General features: G+C 38.0%; 1 protein-coding gene across 1 annotated transcript in view; it reads right to left on the bottom strand.

Moving 5' to 3' along the window:
- Positions 1-1,546: 1,546 nt before the first annotated feature.
- Positions 1,547-23,330, bottom strand: part of CAVIN2 (caveolae associated protein 2) — a 28,214-nt gene continuing 6,430 nt past the window's right edge. The window contains exon 2 of the mRNA XM_053471804.1: positions 1,547-5,628. Coding sequence (XP_053327779.1) covers positions 4,849-5,628 — 780 coding nt within the window. The 3' untranslated portion in view covers positions 1,547-4,848. The remainder of the gene's footprint in view (positions 5,629-23,330) is intronic.

Here is a 23,330-nt window from a genome sequence, read left to right as displayed (position 1 = left end):
GGCAAGAACTAGAATTTGAAAATACAGTAAGCTAAATTACCTGCTGTTTAATAGTGATTAGAATAATTTATCTCTTCTGATAATTACTTAATATTCTCCGGTATACACTGTGTCATTGTGTCCTCTTTAGCCACTCATTTTATGTCCTTGGTTCAGAAAATAGGAAATGAGAAAGAGGTTTTTCTTGGGTAGTTCACAATTCACTGCAGAACTAGATTCACAGCTGAACTGCTTAACCTTTTTAATCATGTCAGCACATATGTAAACATTTATAAGCTTTTTTTCATTTATATATATATGTTCAATGAATTAATATGTTTTTGGTGAAAAGTTTGCTTTAATGAGTGGCGCACTGGAAAAAACCTCTTTGGATGGTCTTATGGATAAAATATTTAGAATGTATTGCTCTCCCATGATTAAAAGCATTCCAGCACATCCTTCCATTGTATATCATGTATATGCGTCAGTCTCAAATCATATAATTGTATCATAGCAGGCATGGCTTCTGAGTCATGCTGGTAATATGCAGGAATGTGTTACGGAATGACAGTGGCAGTAAGCAGATATTACTAGACTTGTGCATTTGTATTCGGACCAACATGAAAACGAACACGAAGAGTGCGTTTTTATGTACATCTCGAAGAAACAAAGAAGCGAAGATAGCAGCGGTAAAACTAACACGAAGACGAAGATGCATAAAACAAAGAATCTTCGTCTACTAATCTCCCTGGTCCCTTCTCCATCTAGCCTACCGTATCCACGCAGCATCACAGGGGTTGAAGGAAGCAGAAGGTTCACCGTCAGGGGTTAAGGGGCTGTGCGAACGACTCTATTGGTCGCCTGCAGGTTGATGCCAGAGGAGGACCCTGCAGGTGACCAATAGGCTCACTCGCACGGCCTTTTTAACTCCTGATGGCGAACCTACGGATTTCCGCTCCTATAGGTTCGCCGTCAGGGGTTGATTGGTCCAACTTGGCCGACAGAGACCACTGGTCTCCCTGCTCCAATAAAGTTGCTTGTACGGACCTTTAACTGTTGCAGCAGGGAGACCAGTGGTCTCTGCTGGCCAAGTTGCTGGACCAGGATGTTAAAAGTTTGTACAAGCGTCTCTATTGGTCGCAAGTAGGGGGCTTGTCTGCCATCAACCAGGTGTACTTCATTGGTTGATGGCAGAGGAGGCCCCTGCAGGCGACCAATAGAGTTGCTTGTATGGACATTTAAAATCCTGGCGCCAAAGCTGCTGCGTAGTCCGTGCACAAAGCATGTACACGAATATTCGCCCAAACCGAACACAAGAATGGGCGAATATTTGCAGAATACGAAGATTTTTCCCCCCACGAAGACGAACACGAAGAGTTGGCCAGCGCCCAAGTCTAGATATTACTACATTTGACCAGAAATTATTTTGTGAAACGAGTTTATTTGCTAACGCACTCTAGTTTAAAGGTTTGCACTTACTTTTATTTGTTTTTTCTTAGTGCATAGTCTACTAGCTAATGTCTCACACTTGCCACCAAAAGTTCAAAATGACCAAAGCTATCAAAAATTGTAAAAGACAAAGTTTTAATGATCCAAGAAATTACATAACTGCTAATACATGCTCAACAGAGTTGAATAAGTCTACTTCCTTTCCACACTGACTTTCAGTTGACTTACATGATCTTCTCTTAAACACATTCCTACTCATTTTTTTTAGACATTGTCAAGTTGCATAATTCTCATATACCCAAATCCCATGCTATTCACAACGTGAATGTCTGGACTACATGTTTGGTTATCATGGCTTGTAAATCCTCCCCCTGACTTCTGTAATGTGTCCACTTTCCTCGCACATACAACCCATCCTCCAGCCAGATCCACCAATTTCTGCTTTCATTATTCAGGTAATGATCCCATCACAGGACATTGACCAATGCATCCAAATAAACACAGGTATTCAATAGAATATATTACATATATTGAACCATAATGTAAAATGTTTCTTTTTATATATATATTTTTTTATTATGGATTTACTTGGATTATATTACAATACAGAAATTGAATTTTCTTTAACCTCCATTAGCTTTTAGACATAAATTGATGAAACAAATAATATAGATTTTGGCCAGGAAATATAAAAACTGGCTAGATCGAGGTTTGTTTTTAGTTTATATGGTGAACAAAGTGAGTATGTAAAACAAAGAAGACTCTATGAAAGTGAAAAAAGTGATAAATGATGAATATAACACCGACTAGCATAAATAATGTGAAAAACAAGTACAAATTGTGAAGAATTTACAATGAAGTGAGCAGGATATCTCCAACATCATTATTTAGGCTTTGCAGGTAGCTGGAAAGTTTGGCTAGGTGGCCTCCTTCAACAACATATCTACATATGATTATCCAGTTGGATATGCGCATTATTTCACATGCTTTTTTTGGTGTTCTTGTCCCAGACTTTGAGTGCCCTTCTAATCACATCTCTTAATTATCACAAAACACGGCATAATTCAATTGCAATACCAGTTCATCACTAAGCTTAATAGGAATTTAACATAGTTAACATGCGTTTTTAATACCATGGTGAAACGTTTCTGGCAAAATAAGCCAGGTTATATCTAAAGAGACAATCTGGTCCCCATTCCTTTCAAAATTTTGAATGCATACTGGAATTCTTTTTTTTATGGAGTTATGCAGAAGAGGAAAAGTAGACTGAAGTCTCATTTCATAACTCCAACAAGACATGTGCGCTTATTTCTTGGTCCAGGAAAATGTTATTCAAATGGACACTGGACTAGTGCTTTAAGATGCATAGACTGGTAAATTCAGCTCCTTCATAACTTACTTCCTAAGCTCAGGGATCAGTGAATAACGCCCTCAGTGAATATTTACATCTTATGTCCTACCAAAACTTATTAACAAGCATTTGCTTGCAGTGTTACAAGATGCAATTGAGTCTTATCAGTGTTCCACAAGTAGCTTGGACAAGTGAAATAGCTTTTCAGAACATTTCAAATGCTCGGTTGCTCGAAAAATCAAAAGCAAATCTATAGGATAATTTAGGACTACTTACTAAATGCCACCTGCTACTACCTACTTTACAATGTAAAAATATTATTTATTCCTATTTTGTGATAATTCATCAAATGCCTCATATTTAGTTCCATCAAAGATGCTGTTTCACTTACATAAAGCATAAACTGAACACTATACTCTTTTAAGCAAATCAACATGAATAATAATGTTGTGCTGCACATGTATACATTATTGGATGGTGCAGCGTGTTATTATTAGTATTGTGTGTGTATGCTTTGGGGGCTAACCGATTGAGCGTGCACCCTTTCTTTTCTTCTTGTGCCAGTGAGACAGTTTTGTTTAACCACATAAACATGAGCAAGTTTGCTCTAATGGATTCATATTTTTTTTAAAAAAACAAACAGGGATTTTTTTCCCTGGAAAAAATATTAATGAGGCAAATTGTTGCATAACTAAATAATTATTTCTTTGAATGGTTTGGACATTTAATGGTTTTGGGAAAGATGTTTTTAATGCTGTATTTTAAACAATGATGCTTGTCTGCTTCACAGATGTTTCTTATTTTTTATATGTTCATTAAATATACAAGAAGCTTCTGACCACGAGTGCAGGCAATATAATTGTGATCATTCTAACAAAATGTTAGTTAATTCATTTCATTAAAGAAAACATTAAGTATTACTACTAACTGTATATATTATAATCTGTTGTAAGATACAATATCATGCCCATTCAAAAAAGGACACAGCCAGCTTGATGCATACTGCTAAAAATCAACCTCAGTCAGTTCCCAACAGAATACACCAAAATTCCTTACTAAAAGAAAGTAAAAAAACTACAGTAGTTAACAGAAGATGTAACATTTACTGAACAAGATACATAAATATATATATATTTGTATATCAAGTATATAAATTCTGGTGTTTAATTAAAACGCTCATTAATACAAAGCAGTGAAGGTTCGGGGATGTGTCTATTTAAAAATAATGTGTTTTGTTATTTCCTTTCTTTCTTTATACTTTTCTATTGTTCATATCTTATATATTTTTTTCTGTACAACTATTAAAATAAAAAGTGTACAGCCTTGTTATTGTACTAGAGAAATACATTGTCATAAGACAAATAGAAAGGATCACAGCTCATGTATTTATACGGAAAATCTGTCTGTTGAAGAAGCAAAGAGGCCATAGCTGTTACTGGGTTCGTCGGTAATGAATACTTTAATTGGTTATAAAAGATACTTAAAAATCCCAACCCAATTATCAATGTAAGAGATAAAATAGCCATGTTATTTTGAATATTGGTCCCAGTTTTTGTGCTGAATTAATGCCATCAAGGTCAATACTGCTGTAAGGTAGACATTGACCTTAACTTCAGGATGTCCTTGGTCTGAAAGTCAGCTTTTTATGCTTGAATGTTAAATCTTGCTTATTTTTAAAACCATATACTCTGTTGTCATTGTTAAATACGAAGATGTAAGGTCTCTGTGCAAAAATGAATACGCAATACATGAAAAAGAAATTATCTAAGATATAAACAGCTTTGAAAAGTATTTTTATGAATAGGAAGAAAATCAGTGTGACCGACTTCCAATTACCAAAGTGTTGTTTATGTTGTAGTGACAATAGTAGCGTAATGCACTTTTGGTTATTGTAACTACTGTTAAGTGGTTGTTACAGATTCTCATCTAAATATTTCTTCCCATCTAAAATGTGCTGTTTGCTTCTATAACATGCACATCACCTCTAGTTCAACAAAAAAATTGCAAAAAGACAACATTCTTATGTGATTTAGCAAATTGAGTTAGATACATGGACACTGAGACCACTTTTAGGCACTTTGGTCTATCTGAAGTGCAGTTGAATGTTTGGGTTCTTCATAAGTTTCTTCCATTTCTTCGGGTGCTGGCTTATATTCAGAGCTAAATGGATTCTCACTGTCAAGTTCCAGTTCCTTTTCATCATCATCATCTTCAATTATAGACAGCTCAATGCTGTTATTCACTACTTGATGTTCTTCAGACTTGGATTCTTTTTCTGTTGAATCAACCACTGCTTTTATTTCTTCACTTGGTGAAACCTCAGGTGTCTTCTCATTTGAAAGATCTACATCAACTGCATTCACATCTTGTTCTGATATAACTTCTTCAGATGGCTTTTCTTCACCCTCTCCGGGAGTCTCTTCCTCATTATGTTTTTTCTTCACATTAAAAGTGATCGGCACAACTTTGAATGATGAACCTTTTGAAGATTTATTATGGGAGGGAGTGAAAGACTTCTTGATTTTTTCTCTCCTTTCTGGTGACACAATCTTGGTGCTGATCTTGTTCATCTTCTTCTCAATATTTTGACGTGAAAATGCCTTTTTCAGACAATCAACTTTTTTGAGACTGGATCTTTTTATTTTCTCAGCTCTGGTTTTCTCCAACTTTTCATCTATGATTTCATCATCTTCCTCTAGGTTGACTTCATCATCAGATGACAGATCGATTGTGTGCATGGTCTCCTCTTGTGATTTGTTTGGGTCAGTGGGCTCTTCATGCCCTTCAGTTATGCTGGGAACAGGTGTTGGCTCTTTCACAAAGACATTTGCTGGTATTTCATTTTCTTCCTGAAATAGAAATAAGACAAATATATTTATATAAAGATTATTAAAAAGAATAGTTCTTAAAACACATCAACGAATTAATTGGCTAATGAATTACAGAGTTTATCTATTTATTCAGAGAAGTAATTGCTTTCCTTACATCTTTAACCCCTTTGTGACCAATGATATACCAAGTATGTCATAAAAACTACAGGATCCATGACGTGCCTGGTACATCATCAATTAAAATCGCTATCACCTGCAAAACTGAATAAATGTCTTTTTTATATTTATCCATAAAATCTTACGCCTATGAATATGATTAAAAAAAGCCCTACTTGTCCAGACAAAAATGATATATTACTTGTGTGGGAACACCAAATAAGAAGGAGGGAAATACCAGTTGAAGAAAGAAATAGCAAAAACACCAAAGTTGCTCTGGCCCTGTAGTGTAAAACAGCCCCTTCCCCTACACATTACACTGACATCCTTTCAACCAGGTACACAACACTATCCAGCAGTCAACACTAACATCCAGAGCCTTGTTAATGCAAAGCCCTGATCAAGCTAGACAGGACATAAGGCATAAACAATCATAGTACACTTTGATTCAAGCCCTGCTCAGCGAAACCAAGGACTACCAATGTGACAAAGATTTTACATGTATAAAGATAGCTATCTCTTCTCTCTGCTGCTCCATGGGCAGCTGTCCCATAAACCACCTCTAGATTCTTTTTTGCACACAAGCCCCCTAAGTATATTAACTCACTGACAGGGGCCGAAAAAGAACAGTGGAGTCTTGGGACAGGGTGATCACAAATAGCTCCTTCAGAATAATAAAAAAATAAAAATCTACTAATATTAAAATTCTGTGCATACACAATTTGAGCCCTGTAGGATAAAAATACATCAAAGTACACTGCAGATACTGCTGAGCCTGTTCTTTTAGAGGCCCTATAATACTAAGGTAAGCACAGGGGGATGAAACACTTATGGTGATCTGCTGGAACAGTTGACCATGAGTCTTACTGTCCTAAACAAATCAGGACTATTGGAACTTATTTACCCTGACACTGCTTACTTAACCTGTGGCTAGTCCTTCCTCTCTTTCTTTGTGTTTGCTAGCAATACAGCTCACAAAGTGCTTCTGTCAATATGTCCTAAACACTAGTACGGAGGCTGGTACATTTTAAATTTGATTAATTTGTAGAATTGCATTTTTTAACACAATAAACCTTGGACCTTGTAAAACAATTTTGCTGATTTCTTTAGTACTAAGGAATAAAGAATGTGGCTGTATCTAGAAAAGAAAAAGCATTGTTCATATAGCAACACAATGTCAGTGTCAATATGGAACATGCTGACCAAGGTCATTTCTGGTTACTTGACCAAGAGGTAAACAAACATCCACACAGATACAATAGCTATTATGTTTTACAGGTTATGCACAATCCATTATGATTGAAAAAAGGCAGTTAAGAGTTTATCCTAAATTAGTATCCACAATAAATTAGAGTGGAATACTTAATACCCTCATTATGGTCTTTGGAACTTAACTCAACACCTGGACATTTAAACCCTTCTTTACTAAGGGTGTTGTGTTACCTAAAACCTGGAACTTTTTTCACGTTTTGACCAAATGCTTGTTCAACCACAATTCCCTTTTATTTCCATGAATCACCAGAATATATAAATTTTATGAAAAACCTAGACCCACCAAGCAGCATTTGTTACTATGGTAGTGAGCAGCCATATTAGTCTGCCTGTTATATTTGCCAATTGTTGCCTATTTTTGTTTCATAGTCTATGACTGACCTGCAGCTGTTCTTATTATCCTCTGGCTTAATCTTTTGGCTGCATCTCCCAGTATTCATTGTCCCATCCTTTGGCTTTTCAGACTATGTTACTGGCTGACATCTGGACTGACCTTTTGGCTACCTTTCTGACTACACCACTTGCCTTAACCCTTGGCTGTTCTGACCCAGTTCCTGATTGATGTCCAGCTAGACCTATTTGGCTGTTGTTGACCTTGTCCCAGCCTCCCATACCTGCTTGACTCTCTACTGCCTGTTCTGTCGGTGGTGTGCTAAGAAATACTGAACTGTTGCTGTTCGGGTGGTCATTCCTCTGACCCTGGAAGAATTCTGTCTACTCAGTTCCCTTGGATTTATGGTTCTACCTGTTCTATCTGTTGATTTCAGGAGTGCTAAAACTAGATTGCATTCCCTACTAGAGACACTCAACTCTAGTTATCAGGTACTCCTGCATAGCTGCCATGTTGACTGTGCTCACATTGGACGGTAAATGATATATAGATGATACATTTTTCATTACTTCTTTCGACCATTCTTCCTAAAATTCACTGACACAGAATGTTGTTTTCAAAATGTAAAATACCCTGTATGAAAGATTACTTTACATTTAGCCTTTGCCAGTCATATAAGAATACTGTGAAAATATCTCCTTACACATCACACTAAGTCTGCATGTCTGTGTGATTATGTACGGTGTTGTTGAACAATAAGTTCTAAAACCCTGAGGCTAGCTATGAAGTTTTGGGTATTATTTGCACATGTTATGACTAATTTGTCCAAACCCACCATGCATTATAATACCAGACATATTTAGAGAACCACAATTATTTTAAATAGTAATAAGAAAGTAATTCCCGAGTTTCATTAACATATAAATCCTCTCATATAACACTTAACACAAAATAGAAAAAATATACTAAAATGATAACATTTTATTTACCAAATATATGGGAGAAGACCATCAAACCATGCAAATTAATTTTACTGTATAATCAATTTATTTCCAGAAACAAATATTCCAGGGTCAGATGGCCCCATTTGGGCATCAGTTCAAGGGGCTTTTTTATATGTGCCCATAAGGCACAGTGAAGGTCTGCACTATGTGGGTTAATTGACATGGGGGAAAGGGTTGAAATGAAGACAGGATGAAAAAGTATTAAAGAAGAGACATTGGAGAGAAGCTTACAGAAATGTTGATGGTATGGTAGAGGAGAGAAAAGGAAGAGTCAAGAAAAAGTTAGGCAAAGAAATAGGTTAAGAGGGAAAAAATGGGTTAACCAGTGACAAAGGTCAATAATACTGTATTAACTATGGAGATGGAGAATGAGACAAAAGGACTGAGAGTAGCATAGAACAGACTGGGACAGCGATGATAGAATGAGCACATATAAGCATCTAGTATTTCTGCTGTAAGATATTACCCCACAAAGTCATTTTTTGGCTCGGATCCATCACTATTTAGTTCTTTTTGTTTGATTAGGGAATACTTCACAATACCCATCTATGACTAATAAGTATACTATTCCACTGTTTGTTTTAGTCTAAATTTAGATACAATCTTGTTGAGATGTGCTTTGGCATGTTGTATAGAGGAGGAACAGTTTAGTACAATGAGGTGGAAGAAAATGTTTAGTGCAATAGTTTTACAGATACACATATAGTAGATGATAGTGGGTAAAGAAAGAGATAAGGTCAATGCTACTAGATACGAGCAGGGCCCTGTATGTGGTGTAAGCCATAAGTGTAATTTTTGTTAAGAACATTTTTCAGTTATTATAGAATGAGTCATGGATGTTCATTTACATAAAGTTCTTATGTTTTTATTGACTTAAATATGGACAAAAGTATTGGGACACATCTTAATTATTTAATGCAGGTGTTTCAATCAGACCCATTGCCACAGGCGTTTAAACTAAAGCACCTAGCCATGCAGTCTGCATTTACAAACATTTGTGAAAAAATGGGTCGTTCTGAAGAGCTCAGTGAATTCAACTATGGTATTGTGATAGGATGCCACTTTTGTAATAAGTCAGTTTGTGAAATTTTATCTGTGCTAGATATTCCACAGTCAACCGTAAGTGGTATTTCTGGGAAGTGGAAGGGTTCAGAAACAGCAGCAACTCTGCCACAAAGCGGAAGACCCCATAAAGTTACAATGCCAAGCTTAGGATCGAGTGGTGTAAAGCACGCCACAACTGGACTCTGGAGCAGCGGAAGTGTGTTCTGTGGAGCAACAAATCACGTTTCTTTGTTTAGCAGTCTGATGGGTTTGGCGGATGCCAAGATAACGTTACCTGCCTGACTGCATTGTGCTAACTGTAAAGTTTGGTGGAGGAAGGATAATGGTATGGGGCTGTTTTTCAGGGGTTAGGCCCCTTATTTCCAGTGAACGGAAATCTTATAAGACATTGTGGACAATGCTATGCTTCCTACTTTGTGGGAACAGTTTGAAGGAGAGCATTCTCTATTCTAGCATGACTGTGCCCCAGTGTACAAAGCTAGGTCCATAAAGGCATGGTTGGATGTGTTTGGTGTGGAAGAACCTACTGGCCCAAACAGGGCCTTGACCTCAACCTCATCACAGGTAACCTTGAATACATTTGTTGATACAAATACTGTAGAACGTTTTGTTTTGAAATTATGTTATTTTTTGTGTCTGCTCATTTTTCCTGACTCAGACCTTAATTAGTCCTTGGCCAATTCCCACAGTTTAGGAACGGGCTGTCCAACAAAAGCTCCGGTTAGATGGTTACATATTATGTAAAACACCTGTTTTGCTGGGTGTGTGAGAAGCAGCAGGATGGGGTAAGGCTGGCAACTGAACTGGGCAGGGAGGGACAGGGCTGACCTCAGAAGTGAGTGTCACTGAGGGCATGACCACAGCACCCAAAAATAGCCAAATATTCAAATAGCCGATTTCCACCCCTGCCACGTCCCGATCCTGCCACGTCCCGATCCTTCTTTGCTATTCCTGTTGTGACCATATTTGGATAGATTAATTCTTTCCCTTGTAATGATTCAAGGATTTTAGGCCATTGTCTCAAGTTTTGGCTAGTAAATTAACTTGTAATTTAACATACAGCCACCAGAGCATCTAGCGTACACAGAACATTAGGCAGCCTTCATTCAAAATTTGAATAATTTTATGCTGCTATCATGGTTTCTCTAGACATTCCTTTTAGGTAAACGTGTTTTGGACTAGATTGGACAGTGCATGTTGAATATGCCATCTGCTTATTGTGTCTTGGGGTTTTTAGTACTGTGCTTTTTAGGTAGACTTGCTTCTCAGGATGAATGTTGCTGGCTCTACTATGCATATCTAGCAGCTCTCCAAGTTTCTTCTTTCTCCTTGCAAGGAAGCATTGTTTGGCCATGCCTATTCTTCACATACTCCACACCCATATCACCACAACTCCAAACCTGCATGGGGTAGCTCCGTCCCTCTAATTTTAGCACTGGTTCCCCCAGATGAGGTAGAGCTCTGGGTAGCCTACTCTGTGGGTTTATGACCCTCACTTACATACAAACACGCACAAGCAGTCTCTGATACAATATAGGTATAACTTAAGAATTCCTTATCTGCAGAGTACTGAAAGACAAGTGCCATATTTATATCAGAGATCAGTTATGAGGCAACACCCTTTATGTGGGGCATTCTCTTTAGTGACAAATTGCTTTTTCCTGATGATTGCTCCACAATTTCCCCGAAAATTATACTTAATAAAAATGACTCTGTATTACCTTAATTGGCATACAATATATATACATTCTTAAAAGGTTTCCCAAAACAGCAGAGGCCACATACTTGACAATGTCAATAATTAATTTGTGCTACATGTGTGTTATATTCTTTTAATTAAATGAAAATGATACTACAATGATTTTAGTTTATTTAGCAACATAGAAATGTGAATTAAGATCTTATAATTTTGGTGATTTGTCCAATGCGTTATCACAAATCCCTTTCCCCTTCACCTTATTTCACACGGTGAATTTATAAAGAATCTAAAAGGAAGCTTACTTTTAGCATGTAAACACATTAACTTCCTCTTCTATTTTAGTGCAATTCTACACAATTGTACAAGGTGAGCTATTATAGTTCTGAAATACTTTTGAATCAATCATTATTCAGAACAACACTTAAGAACCCAGATTGTGTTATTGTGGCTGCACTGCAAGCTGAGTCAATTTACATCCTTGTTTGGTTCACCAGGTTTTAAACCAGCCAAGGAATTTTCAAAATGATTTACAAGACATTATCACAGTTAGTATTTCCAATTACGCCTCAAAAGAAACCTATACAGCACTGCAATCCCATCAGAAATAACTCCTTTTCATCTGGTGTACCATCAGGTAGAAATAGCAAGGTAATTAATTAAGCACTATTCGAAGAGTCACTTTACCCTAGGGTAGGAAAGCTTAATGAGATTACTCCTATTTGCTGATGTTTGGCTGGCTCAAGTTCAAAAGTTAATGACCAGAAAAATGGACAGAGGAAAGGTTCAGTAACCGATAAACTGTGAACCAATTTATTAAGACTAACTTGGAGGTAATGCTAGATTGACAAAAAAACCTTTATATTGAAAATGTAAGGATATTTAATTGCACAGAGTGTTTTCAAGAAGTATGCCTATTGTACATCTTCTTTCGATACAGTCATTTTATTATTTTGTTAGTGTTCTTTCTGTATTATTTTTCCAAATAAAGCCTCTCCTGTGTTTCAACATCTTGCATAGGGTTGGCACAGCCAGTAATCGGTCCTTTGAAGCTAGTACCGGCATAAGTAAAATATGTGAGGGATCATCTAGCCGTCTACCACCTCTCTCATTCTCCCAGCCAATTCCCCAGTCCTCATCTATTCCGTTCCTGATTCCTCTGGTCTGGACAACCTCTTTTGTATTTGCTGGAGCTCTGGTCAAGGTCAAGGGGAGCGTGTGTCATAGATGGATGTAAGTTTCTGTAGAAGAAAGAATAAAAAGAGGGGGAGAGAAAAGAAGATTCAGAGATGAAAGAGGTAGTGAAAATGAAGAGGGAGAGAAAAGAAACAACCGGGAAAAGAATGACAGAAAGAGGGAAAGAGAGTATGCTATGAGGTGTGATAACTAGGTGTTTGCAGGCAGTGATACTAAAAAAAGAAGAAAGAAACTCTAAAGAAAAAAGGCAGGGGTATGAAGCAGTCGGTGTAAGAGAGAGTAAGAGTGAGTGAGCATTTAAGAGTGAGAGTAAGTGAAAAAGCAAAGAAATGCAAACAAAAATGATGATGATGGGAGTTATACTGTACCACTGTCAATGTCTCACTCAGTTTATATTGATGACACATATGCCACTTATGGTGCACCACAATCAGTGCCTGGCTCAATTTATAATGATGGGAGTTATGCTGTACCAGTGAAATTGGAGGGTCTCGGGTAATTTTTTGCACTAGAGCCCTGCAGTTTAATTTTAGGGCCCTGTCTAGGGCAGCCAAAATCATCCAAAATACAGTCTATCTAGGAAATATGCAACGCCAAGATTATTTTAGCTCGCAAACAAAAAGAAGACCCTACAGCTCTACATGATATAGGACGCAGGCACACTGAAATGTTTTACCTGCTAAGCTGCAGAAAAATGATCCATAAGAAAAGCCACTTGTTCAATAGGAATACTTCTTTAAACTTAAATTTCATTTTGCATGAACAATGGATGATGCGATTTTAAAGGAGAAAATAGTATAATGCCCTATGTTTTAGTTATTTAATGAAAGTTGAGAGAAAACTCTAACAGTAAGTTTCTAATAGAGATATACGAGCTATTTAATCAGCAAACATTATCCAGGGCTAGCTCTGCCATTTAAGCAAACTAGGCACTAGACGTTAGGCGGTTGTGGGTGCTGCTGTGAGGTTCTTTCCTATGTTACCAAGCAAGTGCATGTGGGTAGGGGGCCCTGAAGACATAGCTGGCCTGAAGACATAGCTGGCCTGGAAACGCTAAAAGTAGCCTAAAAATTGGTTAATTTAGTGCACTAAAATATAAAATTCAACATTTGGATGATGACATTTCTGGTTTAAGCATAAATTAAATTAACATTAACATGTCTTAAACATTGTATCACAATCCATTGTGGGAAGAATAAAGATTCCAGAACGTGTGTCATGATGTATTGGAGTATATCTGTATGAAGTCGGTTTACTATTTGGATTGTGTGCGCTACAATACAATGGGACTCTGCTCATTTACTTGGTGTAAGGAAGATTAATTGTTTTCATTACGTTTTGTTTCAAAGACTACTGCAGGATTAACAGCAGGATGTGGTTGCATAACTGAGTTTCTTGAAAGCGAGACACAAAATGTGTGCAACTTGTAGTGCATAACAAGAATGTCATTAGTGTCATCAAACAGATTTAATGACCATTCTGTAACATTCGAATTTATGTTAACTTGCTTGGGAATTAAATAATTCTGTTTTAAAATTGTGTTTTTGTAAACAATGTAACAGGTAATCTCAAAGGCAAGACCAGTGTTTGAGGATACCCTTATTTACAACAGGGACAGGATATGAATATTTAAATGTATTTTCTCATTTAGGTAGATTATATTATATCAGATACCTACATTTGTTGAAATAACCATTGTTAATGGATAAATAGAAATGGAAAACACAAGTTCCTTTGTGGCAACCAGAAATTACACTCTTTAGAGGACCATAAGCCTGATTTCTTACCATTTCTATTGGACCTACAATTTTGCCAACTTTACCAGAAATACAACGCTTATATTTTTGTCATTGATGAGTTCAAACTTTATTCATTTATGGAAATGAATGTATCGAGCTACAGATATTAAGAAGTGTTTCTCTTCAGTAGTAAATACAAATTGTTTTTCTCAGGGGTATAGATCTTAGGTCAGACTACTGATCTGAGATCAATACTCATAACAAAGGCAGCTTTCAAGCCACAATGTGCTTTGATCTGAATCACACAGCAACAACTTTGCCAGTTGCTTTGTTGCTCTTTTTATTTTGACTTTTATAGGTAGGGACTTCATATCTTCATATACTGTATATTTCTTTGCTTGGCCGTATTTAGTTATACAGTTGGCTTGCACATGCCAACAGAATTTATGATTTTGCCTGGGGGGGCAAATATAAACCTTTAGAGCTATTTAGGCGTTCGTAGATTTGTCTTTCTATTAAAAGTAGTGAGTAGGTACCGCAGCAAATGCCTTTTGCTTACTGTTATCCTACCAGTGATGTGGTTCTAAATCCCAAGGAATCAAAGCAATGACAAAACTATGAAAAACAGAAAATACTGAAGAATCTTTATGCAACAATAATTATGTCATGCACATAATATAAAAAAAATTGCAACATGAATCTCCCAGTGACAAAGCTATAACAAGACATGTTTCTGTCTGACATGCTGTTCTGATTTATGGATATGAAAACTGACTTTCGGTGAGCATGATAATCAAATTACTTCTCATAGATTTGGAATTCTAGGGTTGCAGAAATGATTGATTGTTCAATTTTGGAATATTATGATACTCCCATACTTTTTAATCTCTGCAAGCCTACACAAACATTGTTTGGCTAATTAAAATAAAAGCTCCCGTCCACAGGTATTCAGGCATATTTCAGTATTGAGTTAAAAAATGTGTATATATATATATATATATATATATATATATATATATATATATTCATGGATCACAGGACTCTGACCTAGAATTTAAATAAAATGCTGGTAAATTAAAATACTCTAATGTGTATTGGAAGCTTCCCACGGCAGGTTCATTGAAGTTGTCTCTTTTCATTTCCTTATGAGGTGGGAGTGCGGTTAGCCATGGATATGAGCAGGGATAGATTTACATTTGCCCCCCCCCCCAGGCAAAATCATAAATTCTGTTGACATGTGCAAGCTAACTGTATAACAAAATATGGCCAAGCAAAGAAATATACAGTATATGAAGATGAAGTGCCTACCTATAAAAGTCAAAATTAAAAGAGCAACAAAGCAACTGGCAAAGTTGTTGCTGTGTGATTCAGATCAAAGCACATTGTGGCTTTGTTATGAGTATTGATCTCAGATCAGTAGTCTGACCTAAGATCTATACCCCTGAGAAAAACAATTTGTATTTACTGCTGAAGAGAAACACTTCCTAATATTTGTAGCTCGATACATTCATTTCCATAAATGACAAAAACATAAGAGTTGTATTTCTGGTAAAGTTGGCAAAAATGTAGGTCCAATAGAAATGGTAAGAAATCAGGCTTATGGTCCTCAGTGTAATTTCTGGTTGCCGCAAAGGTGAGGCTAGAACCAGCAATATACTTGAAGGGGAAGGGGAATGGGCTGAATGTGGGGTGGGAGTTGGAGTTAAATGCTATACTGTATGTCTGGGATGGCTCCTGCTCAATAGTGCTTACAAGCCATCCCAGCCAGCACAGGTCCCATAGACTACAGGCTTTTAAGTCACAGAGTCTGTATTCCGGACGGCTGCTGTAGACGAAAGAGATAGGGTGCTGCTCTAGGTCAGGCCTAGGGCAGCTCTCAAGTGAAATACCGTACCGTACAAGGGCCTAGGAAGTAAGCTCTGTTTCCTGGAATTTCTGGGCAAGAATAAAACAGGACACAAAGCCAGAATGGACCAGGCTTGACCTGATAACATAATCCAGACCTGAACTATACCACCTCTCCCCTTTCTACATTTGGGGAGTATAGTCAGGCAAGCTGGGCACAGGGTTTGTTTCATACTGATCCATGAACAGCATGGGTACCTTTACACCAGGGTTCATGTGATAGGTTTTGTTAGATGTTTTGGAGCTCATATGTCTCTTTAGGGACACAGTGACAACATTTTATAATTCCATACAATTAGATCACTTTTCTAGGAAGGTGACTTTTTATTTTTGTAGTGGAGATACATCAGAAAAAAATGGTCCAATGCCATCTGTCATCAACTGTTTCTTTGAGCTCCTTTGCGGTAATAATTATATACATGCATGGTAGTTCTTAATAGATTGCAACAATATACCTTTTGACACTTTTTGACATCTCATTACAAGTTTCCATGGCATTGCATATTTCAAGAGAAAACTAAGTAGAACTTATACCACATTGCAATATTTATATGGCTATAAGTTCATTAGACTTGTTTTTCCCTAACTCATTGGTTTTCTTTGTCTTGTATCTAGTGAGCTCTAGTACTAATAATGTAATATGGCTGCTCAGGGGGTGTTGTGTTTGCAACAGAAATGGCACCAGTGTAGTTAAATAGCACGGATATTGTTTTCACATAGAATTAGAAGAAGGGATGTTTGATAAATGAATAGCTCTAAAATAAATAGAGAACCAAGTTAAGGTGAAATTGAATAAGGGAGGCAGTGAGCGAAAAAAGTGGCATAGAATTATCACTTTTAGTTAGCTTTGTCCGGGGACATTATTCTGTGGACAAGCTTTAATGAGGCTAAGCACCTGTATAATCTATCTCTAACAATACACATTAAAGTTAAGCTAAGGTTAACTTCAATTAACCTTTTAATGAGAAAGAAAAAAAACTAGAACAAAAGTCAGCACAGAAAAAAATCAAAACAAAAGCTACCGTATTTGCTCGATTATAAGACGACCCTGATTATAAGACGACCCCCCAAAATCTGAATATTAACTTAGGAAAAAAAGAAAAAGCCTGAATATAAGACGACCCCAAAGGAAAAAAGTTTTACCAGTAAATGTTAATTCATGTAAACTATTTTTTTTAATAAAAGCTATGATTGAGAAAAAGATTTTTTTTGTTTTTATTTCTTGTATTTTCCAACCTGTCCCCCAGTTACGCACATCTGCCCCCAGGCTTGCCACTCCAATATGGCACTGTGGCCCATGATATGCCTTTTAACCCTCTATATGCCACTGTGCCCCATGGTATGCCTTTTGACCCCCCTATGTTCCACTCTGCCTCCAGAAATGCCTTATACCCCTATATCCCATTCTGGCATTTAGGGGGTTAAAATGCATATTATGGGGCAGAGTGGCATATAGGAAGGTATAAGGCATTTCAGGAGGCAGAGTGGCATTAAGGGAGTTAAAAGGCATTGTATAGAGCACTCTGCCTCCAGAAATGCCTTATACCCCTATATGCCACTCTGCCAATTAGGGGGTTAAAAGGCATATTATGGGGCAGAGTGGCATATAGGGAGGTATAAGGCATTTCAGGAGGCAGAGTGCTCTATTAAATGCCCCCTTAACGCCACTCCAGAAATGCCCTATGCCCATTTAACACACACACACACACCCTATACCCCCATTTAACTAACTAACACACACACACACACACACACACTCTCTCTCTCTCTCCCCCCCTCTCTCACCCCCCTTCCCCCGCTCTCCCCCCTCTCTTACCGGTGCTTCCAGTCGGGGCAGCGGGTTGACGTCGCCTTCTGCTGCAGCCGGAAGGAGGTGTGGCTAGCAGCGGGGGTTTGTATGCGTCCGTCGCGTATACTTTCCCCGGCTGTCAGAGATCAGACTTCCCCGCACCGGTGCGGCACCGGTGCGGGGAAGTCTGATCTCTGACAGTCGGGGAAGGTGTATGCGACGGACGCAGACAACCCCCGCTGCTAGCCACACCTCCTTCCGGCTGCAGCGGACGTTGTCTACGCGGATCGCGTAGACGTCAACCCGCTGCCCCGGCAACACATCAGGAAGCACCGGTAAGTGTGTATGATGGGGGGGGGTCGGGTGAGACAGGAGGATCCAGGTCCCCTGCAGCGGTGCGGGGGATCTGGATCTTAGTCCCCTAATCAGACCTCTATTTGAGGTCTGATTAGAAGACGACCCCGATTAGAAGACGAGGGGTTTTTTTCAGAGCATTTGCTCTGAAAAAAACCTCGTCTTATAATCGAGCAAATACGGTAATTGCAACCATTCTTTCAGTGATATACTTTAACAGAATAAATGCGTGTACAATGAAGTCGTATTCTTGTGCTGAAAACAATTGATATCCATGGGAAAATAAACTGTTGACATACAATTACAAATGAGTAATTAGAAGCATACTTAAATGGATGAAAAATGAATGTATCAACATATTCTTAATTAGTAGTACATTAGATTAGTTACCTTTCCCAATGAAATCTGTAAGTATATATATACAGTAATACAAATTATTATTAACTTATAATAATAATATATGCATCTGTATTTTAACTATGTAAATACAAGTTTCAGATGTATTACTTAGATTATTTGTTTAAATTTGCATAATGTCAGTCTTTTGTTTCTTTAGGAAACAAGGGGCTATGTGAGGGTGAATTGGAATGGTAGGGATCAAGACACATGTGATGTATGTATGATGATCTCACCATAAGCGCACAGTCCTGAGATACATAAAGACCATCAGAATGAGGCAACATGTGTGAATAAGGATTTGAATAATAATGCAAAACATGCAATATTAGCTTTCTAGTACTGTTTTTTTTAGAACCAATAAAAGATAAAAATCATGCTTGAAAAGGGACAATAGGGAATGGAAAGAGGGAAAAAGGGAAAAGGAAAAAAATAGTTCCCCTGGCTAAACTGGTGATATCCTTCCTGTACCTACTGTATCGAGTGATATACCTAGCATAATAATTGTTGCACACGTATGGGTCTATGGTAAAATTTTTAGATTTTGTGGTAATCTAATTCAAATTGTGTTGAGTAGCCTCTTTAAAAGCTGACACATTAATAAATGAACCTCAAGTTAATCACAGCGGATAATTTCTCATTGAAAACATAAAATAACTGCAATTATCAGAAAAAAAGCTGGTTATGTTTCTGAAAAGCACTCTGTCAGAAGCCATCAAAATCACACATATTGTGGAACTAAATAATATGCACTTTAGATAGAGCCATCTTAATAATAATTATATTAGATGTAATGACATAATAATCCTAGTTTGATAACATAATGAATACTGTTGAGGATTAATTTATAAAGCCTTTTGTGATTTACAAAAGAAGAAAATACAATATTTAACAGATTTGGAGACACATAATATATTTTATTTGCTGCTGCGTCTGCACCTTTTACCAATGAGCTCTGCTAGGGTGGTACTTTTATTTATGTAGGGGAGCCTTAGCCTCTCTAATGTCTCTTTCCTGCACTGCATGTGCTGCGGAGTGAAGAGCAGACATTGTTATATTTTTTATTTATATAGCACCAGCAATTTAGGCAGTGCTTAATACAGTGGCGACTCTAGAAACAATATATAGGGGGGCACACAAGATACCACAGTCAAACTGGGGGGGCATTCATAATTTCCAAAAGTAATGTGCTATGGAATTATACTTTTGTTATTGGGCTAAAATAATACTTGATCATTCAACATGGGAAGCCTGAAACCACAATTGAGTGCGACTAATCCTTGAAATAAATATTATAACACAATAAATAACTTTTCCACTAAATGATTTCAGGGTCTTGAACGTTTTGTCCCCTGAAGTCACTACAACTTCAGGAGGGCATTTTATCTCTGGATAAATATAAATTAAATAATTCCTACTGTAAGTTAAGTGCCAGGAAACAGATGACCAAACACACACACCAGGACAGGCTCTGCCACACAGACACCCACACACATCAGGACAGGCTCTGCCACACCCACATCCAAACACACACACACACACCAGGACAGGCTCTGCCACACCAACACCCAAACACACACCAGGACAGGCTCTGCCACACCAACACCTATACACACACACCCGAGGACAGGCTCTGCTACACTGATAACCAAAAACACACAAACAGCAGGACACAATCTACGTCACAGACGTCTACATCAGGATGGATTTTTCACACGGCATTGTCGTTTATACCCCCCTTAGTGTATTGATGCCCCTACTGCCCATATATATTAATATTAGCCCCAGTTGACGATAGCAGGTATAGATCAACACATTAACACACAAACCAAGCTTTGCATGTATAGATCAACTGAAATTCACTTGTGATCTCAGCACTGAAGATCACTGTTTATCACTGAAGATGTTCTGTTTATCAAATAAACAGAATCAGACATACAAATCCTGTATTTGCAGGTATACAATAGTATATGAAACTTAGTATTGCAGGTATAGATCAAATAAATACATGGAAACAGCATTGCGGGTATTAATCAACTGAATAAAACATACAAACACATTGCAGGTATACATAAATAATGTATGGAAATATATAGATATGGATCTACAGAATAACGCAAAAACCCAGCTTTGCAGGTATAGATCAATTGGAATTCACATAAAAACACGTCATTAAAAGGTATATTTAAAACCCCCTAAATTACATGCATAGATCACAAGTTGCACACCCCAAAGCCAGCTGGTACCTAGGCATGATGGGTCTGTGCTTGCTGTGATTGCTGTTAGCAATCACACTCCTATCATGCCAGGTCAGCCAGTACATGCTGGTACAGGGTGGCTGTAAGTGATGTGTAGACCCCATACTGCTGGCAGCATCAATACACAAGGGGGGCAGCTAGCTAGGTTTCAGCATGTACTGGCTGACTTGGCATGATAGGAGTGTGATTGCTAACAGCAATCAAAGTCCTATCATGCCTAGGTTCCAGCACTTACACATCCAACCAGTAAATGCTGGAACCTAGGCATGATGGGACTGTGATTGCTGTTAGCAATCACACTCCTATCATGCCAAGTCAGCCAGTACATGCTGGTACAGGGTGGCTGTAAGTGATGTGCAGACCCCATACTCATGACAGCATCAATACACAAGGGGGGCAGCTAGCAAGGTTGCAGCATGTACTGGCTGACTTGGCATGATAGGAGTGTGATTGCTAACAGCAATCACAGTCCCATCATGCCTAGGTTCCAGCATTTACACATCCATGCTATCACACACACACTCATTCATTCATATACTCATTCATTCACAGATTAATTCCCTCAATCACGCATACTCATTCAAACACCCTCCCCACCCGCTTACCTGCACTGCAGCTCCTCAATGCTGCTCACAGACTTCAGCAGAGGGCGCGGCCTCCCTCTGCGTTCTCTGGTACTGCACAGAGGAAGCAGGACTGGAGCAGAGTAAGGTGATGTCACGTGAACTCTGCTAGGTTCCGCTTCCTCTATGCAGTACAGAAGACCCCCCCCACAGGTAAGTAGCAGGGTTCGAGGTGCGGCACGCGTAAGATCGGTTGCCCTGGCTGCCGATCTTACGCGGGCCGCACCCTCTCTCTCCTCCGCATTAAAAAAAAAAAAGACGGGATTTAAAGTCGCATTGATTCCAAATTCGGCAGGGGGGCAACAGGGGGGGGCAAGGATTCACGTGGGGGGGGGTAATTGCCCCCCCCTTGCCCCCCCTGTAGCGACGCCACTGGCTTCATACAATACATATATTCAAGGGGTATGACAAGACTAGGATTGACAGACTAAGGCCTCTTATCCCAGCATTCATGGAGGATGTGTGGTACCAAGCAGTGGAGACACAGCTGCAGCTAGATCTTAGGACACTGACCTCAGTCAGGCCTAATGCAGTGCCCTAGATAAATACCACCACTAATATATACCAGCTGTAAATTGTACTACTTAGGGCTACCCCTAGAATTCCTGGCACCATTGGTGAAGTATGTTTTCAATAGACTCCTCCTGCATGTACTTGCTTATTTCAGGACCAATGCTGATGCCCCTACCAGCTCAGGCTGGCACTGGTACTAAAGCAAACATTATTTTAATTGTGATTTAGCAATATATAGGGTTAAGGTTTAATATACAGCAATAATTGCATTTTGTCAATTAGATGGTTAATAGAACGGGTAATTTGTTTAGCTCTTCTACAAAAAAATGGTTACTATATGCTCCCTTATAATTCATCAGAAAAGAGTGATATTTATGCGCATATTTTTTTTTATAAAACATTAGGTTTGAAAAGCTTGGCATAAGTGATGAACAAGTTTTGCTTGGCAAAAAATAGTTTTCATATCAATTCACAAAAATGTCATCACAACAGACATCATAAATGTTTTGAATGCAAGCAATACATACTGAGTATAGCTTGAATCAAAAGGCAGTACAACATTATAAGTAAAACAGCATAAGCTTAAAAGATTATTTAACATGAGTGTTGCTGAAGGCTTTATTATAAAACTGCCTGGGAACATAATCTGTTATTATTATCTCTCTGTCCAATCTGGAATATCTGCTTATTTTACTTGACAGTACGCATTGGAGACTTATGCTCAATGTCAGAATTCTTCTGATACACTGTACAACTGGAGGGCAGCTGTTAGGCAGTGCATTCCTCTGTTATTCTTCTGCCAAATTCATGATGAAGTGCTGTACATACTGCTTTTTACTAAACTACCACAATATAAACAAAGAAATATGTCATTCACAGCTAGATATTGTCCTCTGATGGGGTTGGGAGATAACAAGAGAACCTTACAGAAAAAAAGAATCATATAATATACTTATATACTTGGAGTCTTATCATCTAAATTGTACTACAGGCATGCTCAGAGTCCATTTGAGAAAAGTCATGCATTATGCTTCATTCCATAAACATGCTCTGTTTGTGGCTTTTGAAAACAAAGCTACAGTCATGTCATTTTTTTTGTACATACCTCCTTGACTCATTGTGGGGGAGCAGGGCTGCATGCCATTGGCATAACCCTTTGTACATATTTCCTCCATTGATGACCCTCTTTTCTAGGATCTCAGATTGTTTACTGGGCATGAATGTATCATGGTGCGCTATATCCCTAAAACTCATAATAATAATATGTACATAAACATAAATTGTGTTTATACACAAATAGTAAAGTAATAAAATAAAATTGATTATTCTTCTTGAAAATACCTTATAAATCACAACCAATAAATCATAATGGCACATACAAAGTCTAGATAAAGCCCATTCCATATTCACATATTCTACCAC

The sequence above is a fragment of the Spea bombifrons genome, chromosome 7 (genome assembly GCF_027358695.1).
Source record: "Spea bombifrons isolate aSpeBom1 chromosome 7, aSpeBom1.2.pri, whole genome shotgun sequence".
Taxonomy (NCBI): domain Eukaryota; kingdom Metazoa; phylum Chordata; class Amphibia; order Anura; family Pelobatidae; genus Spea; species Spea bombifrons.
The sequence above is the reverse complement of the archived record's forward strand: the minus strand, read 5'-3'. Positions and strand labels throughout refer to the sequence as shown.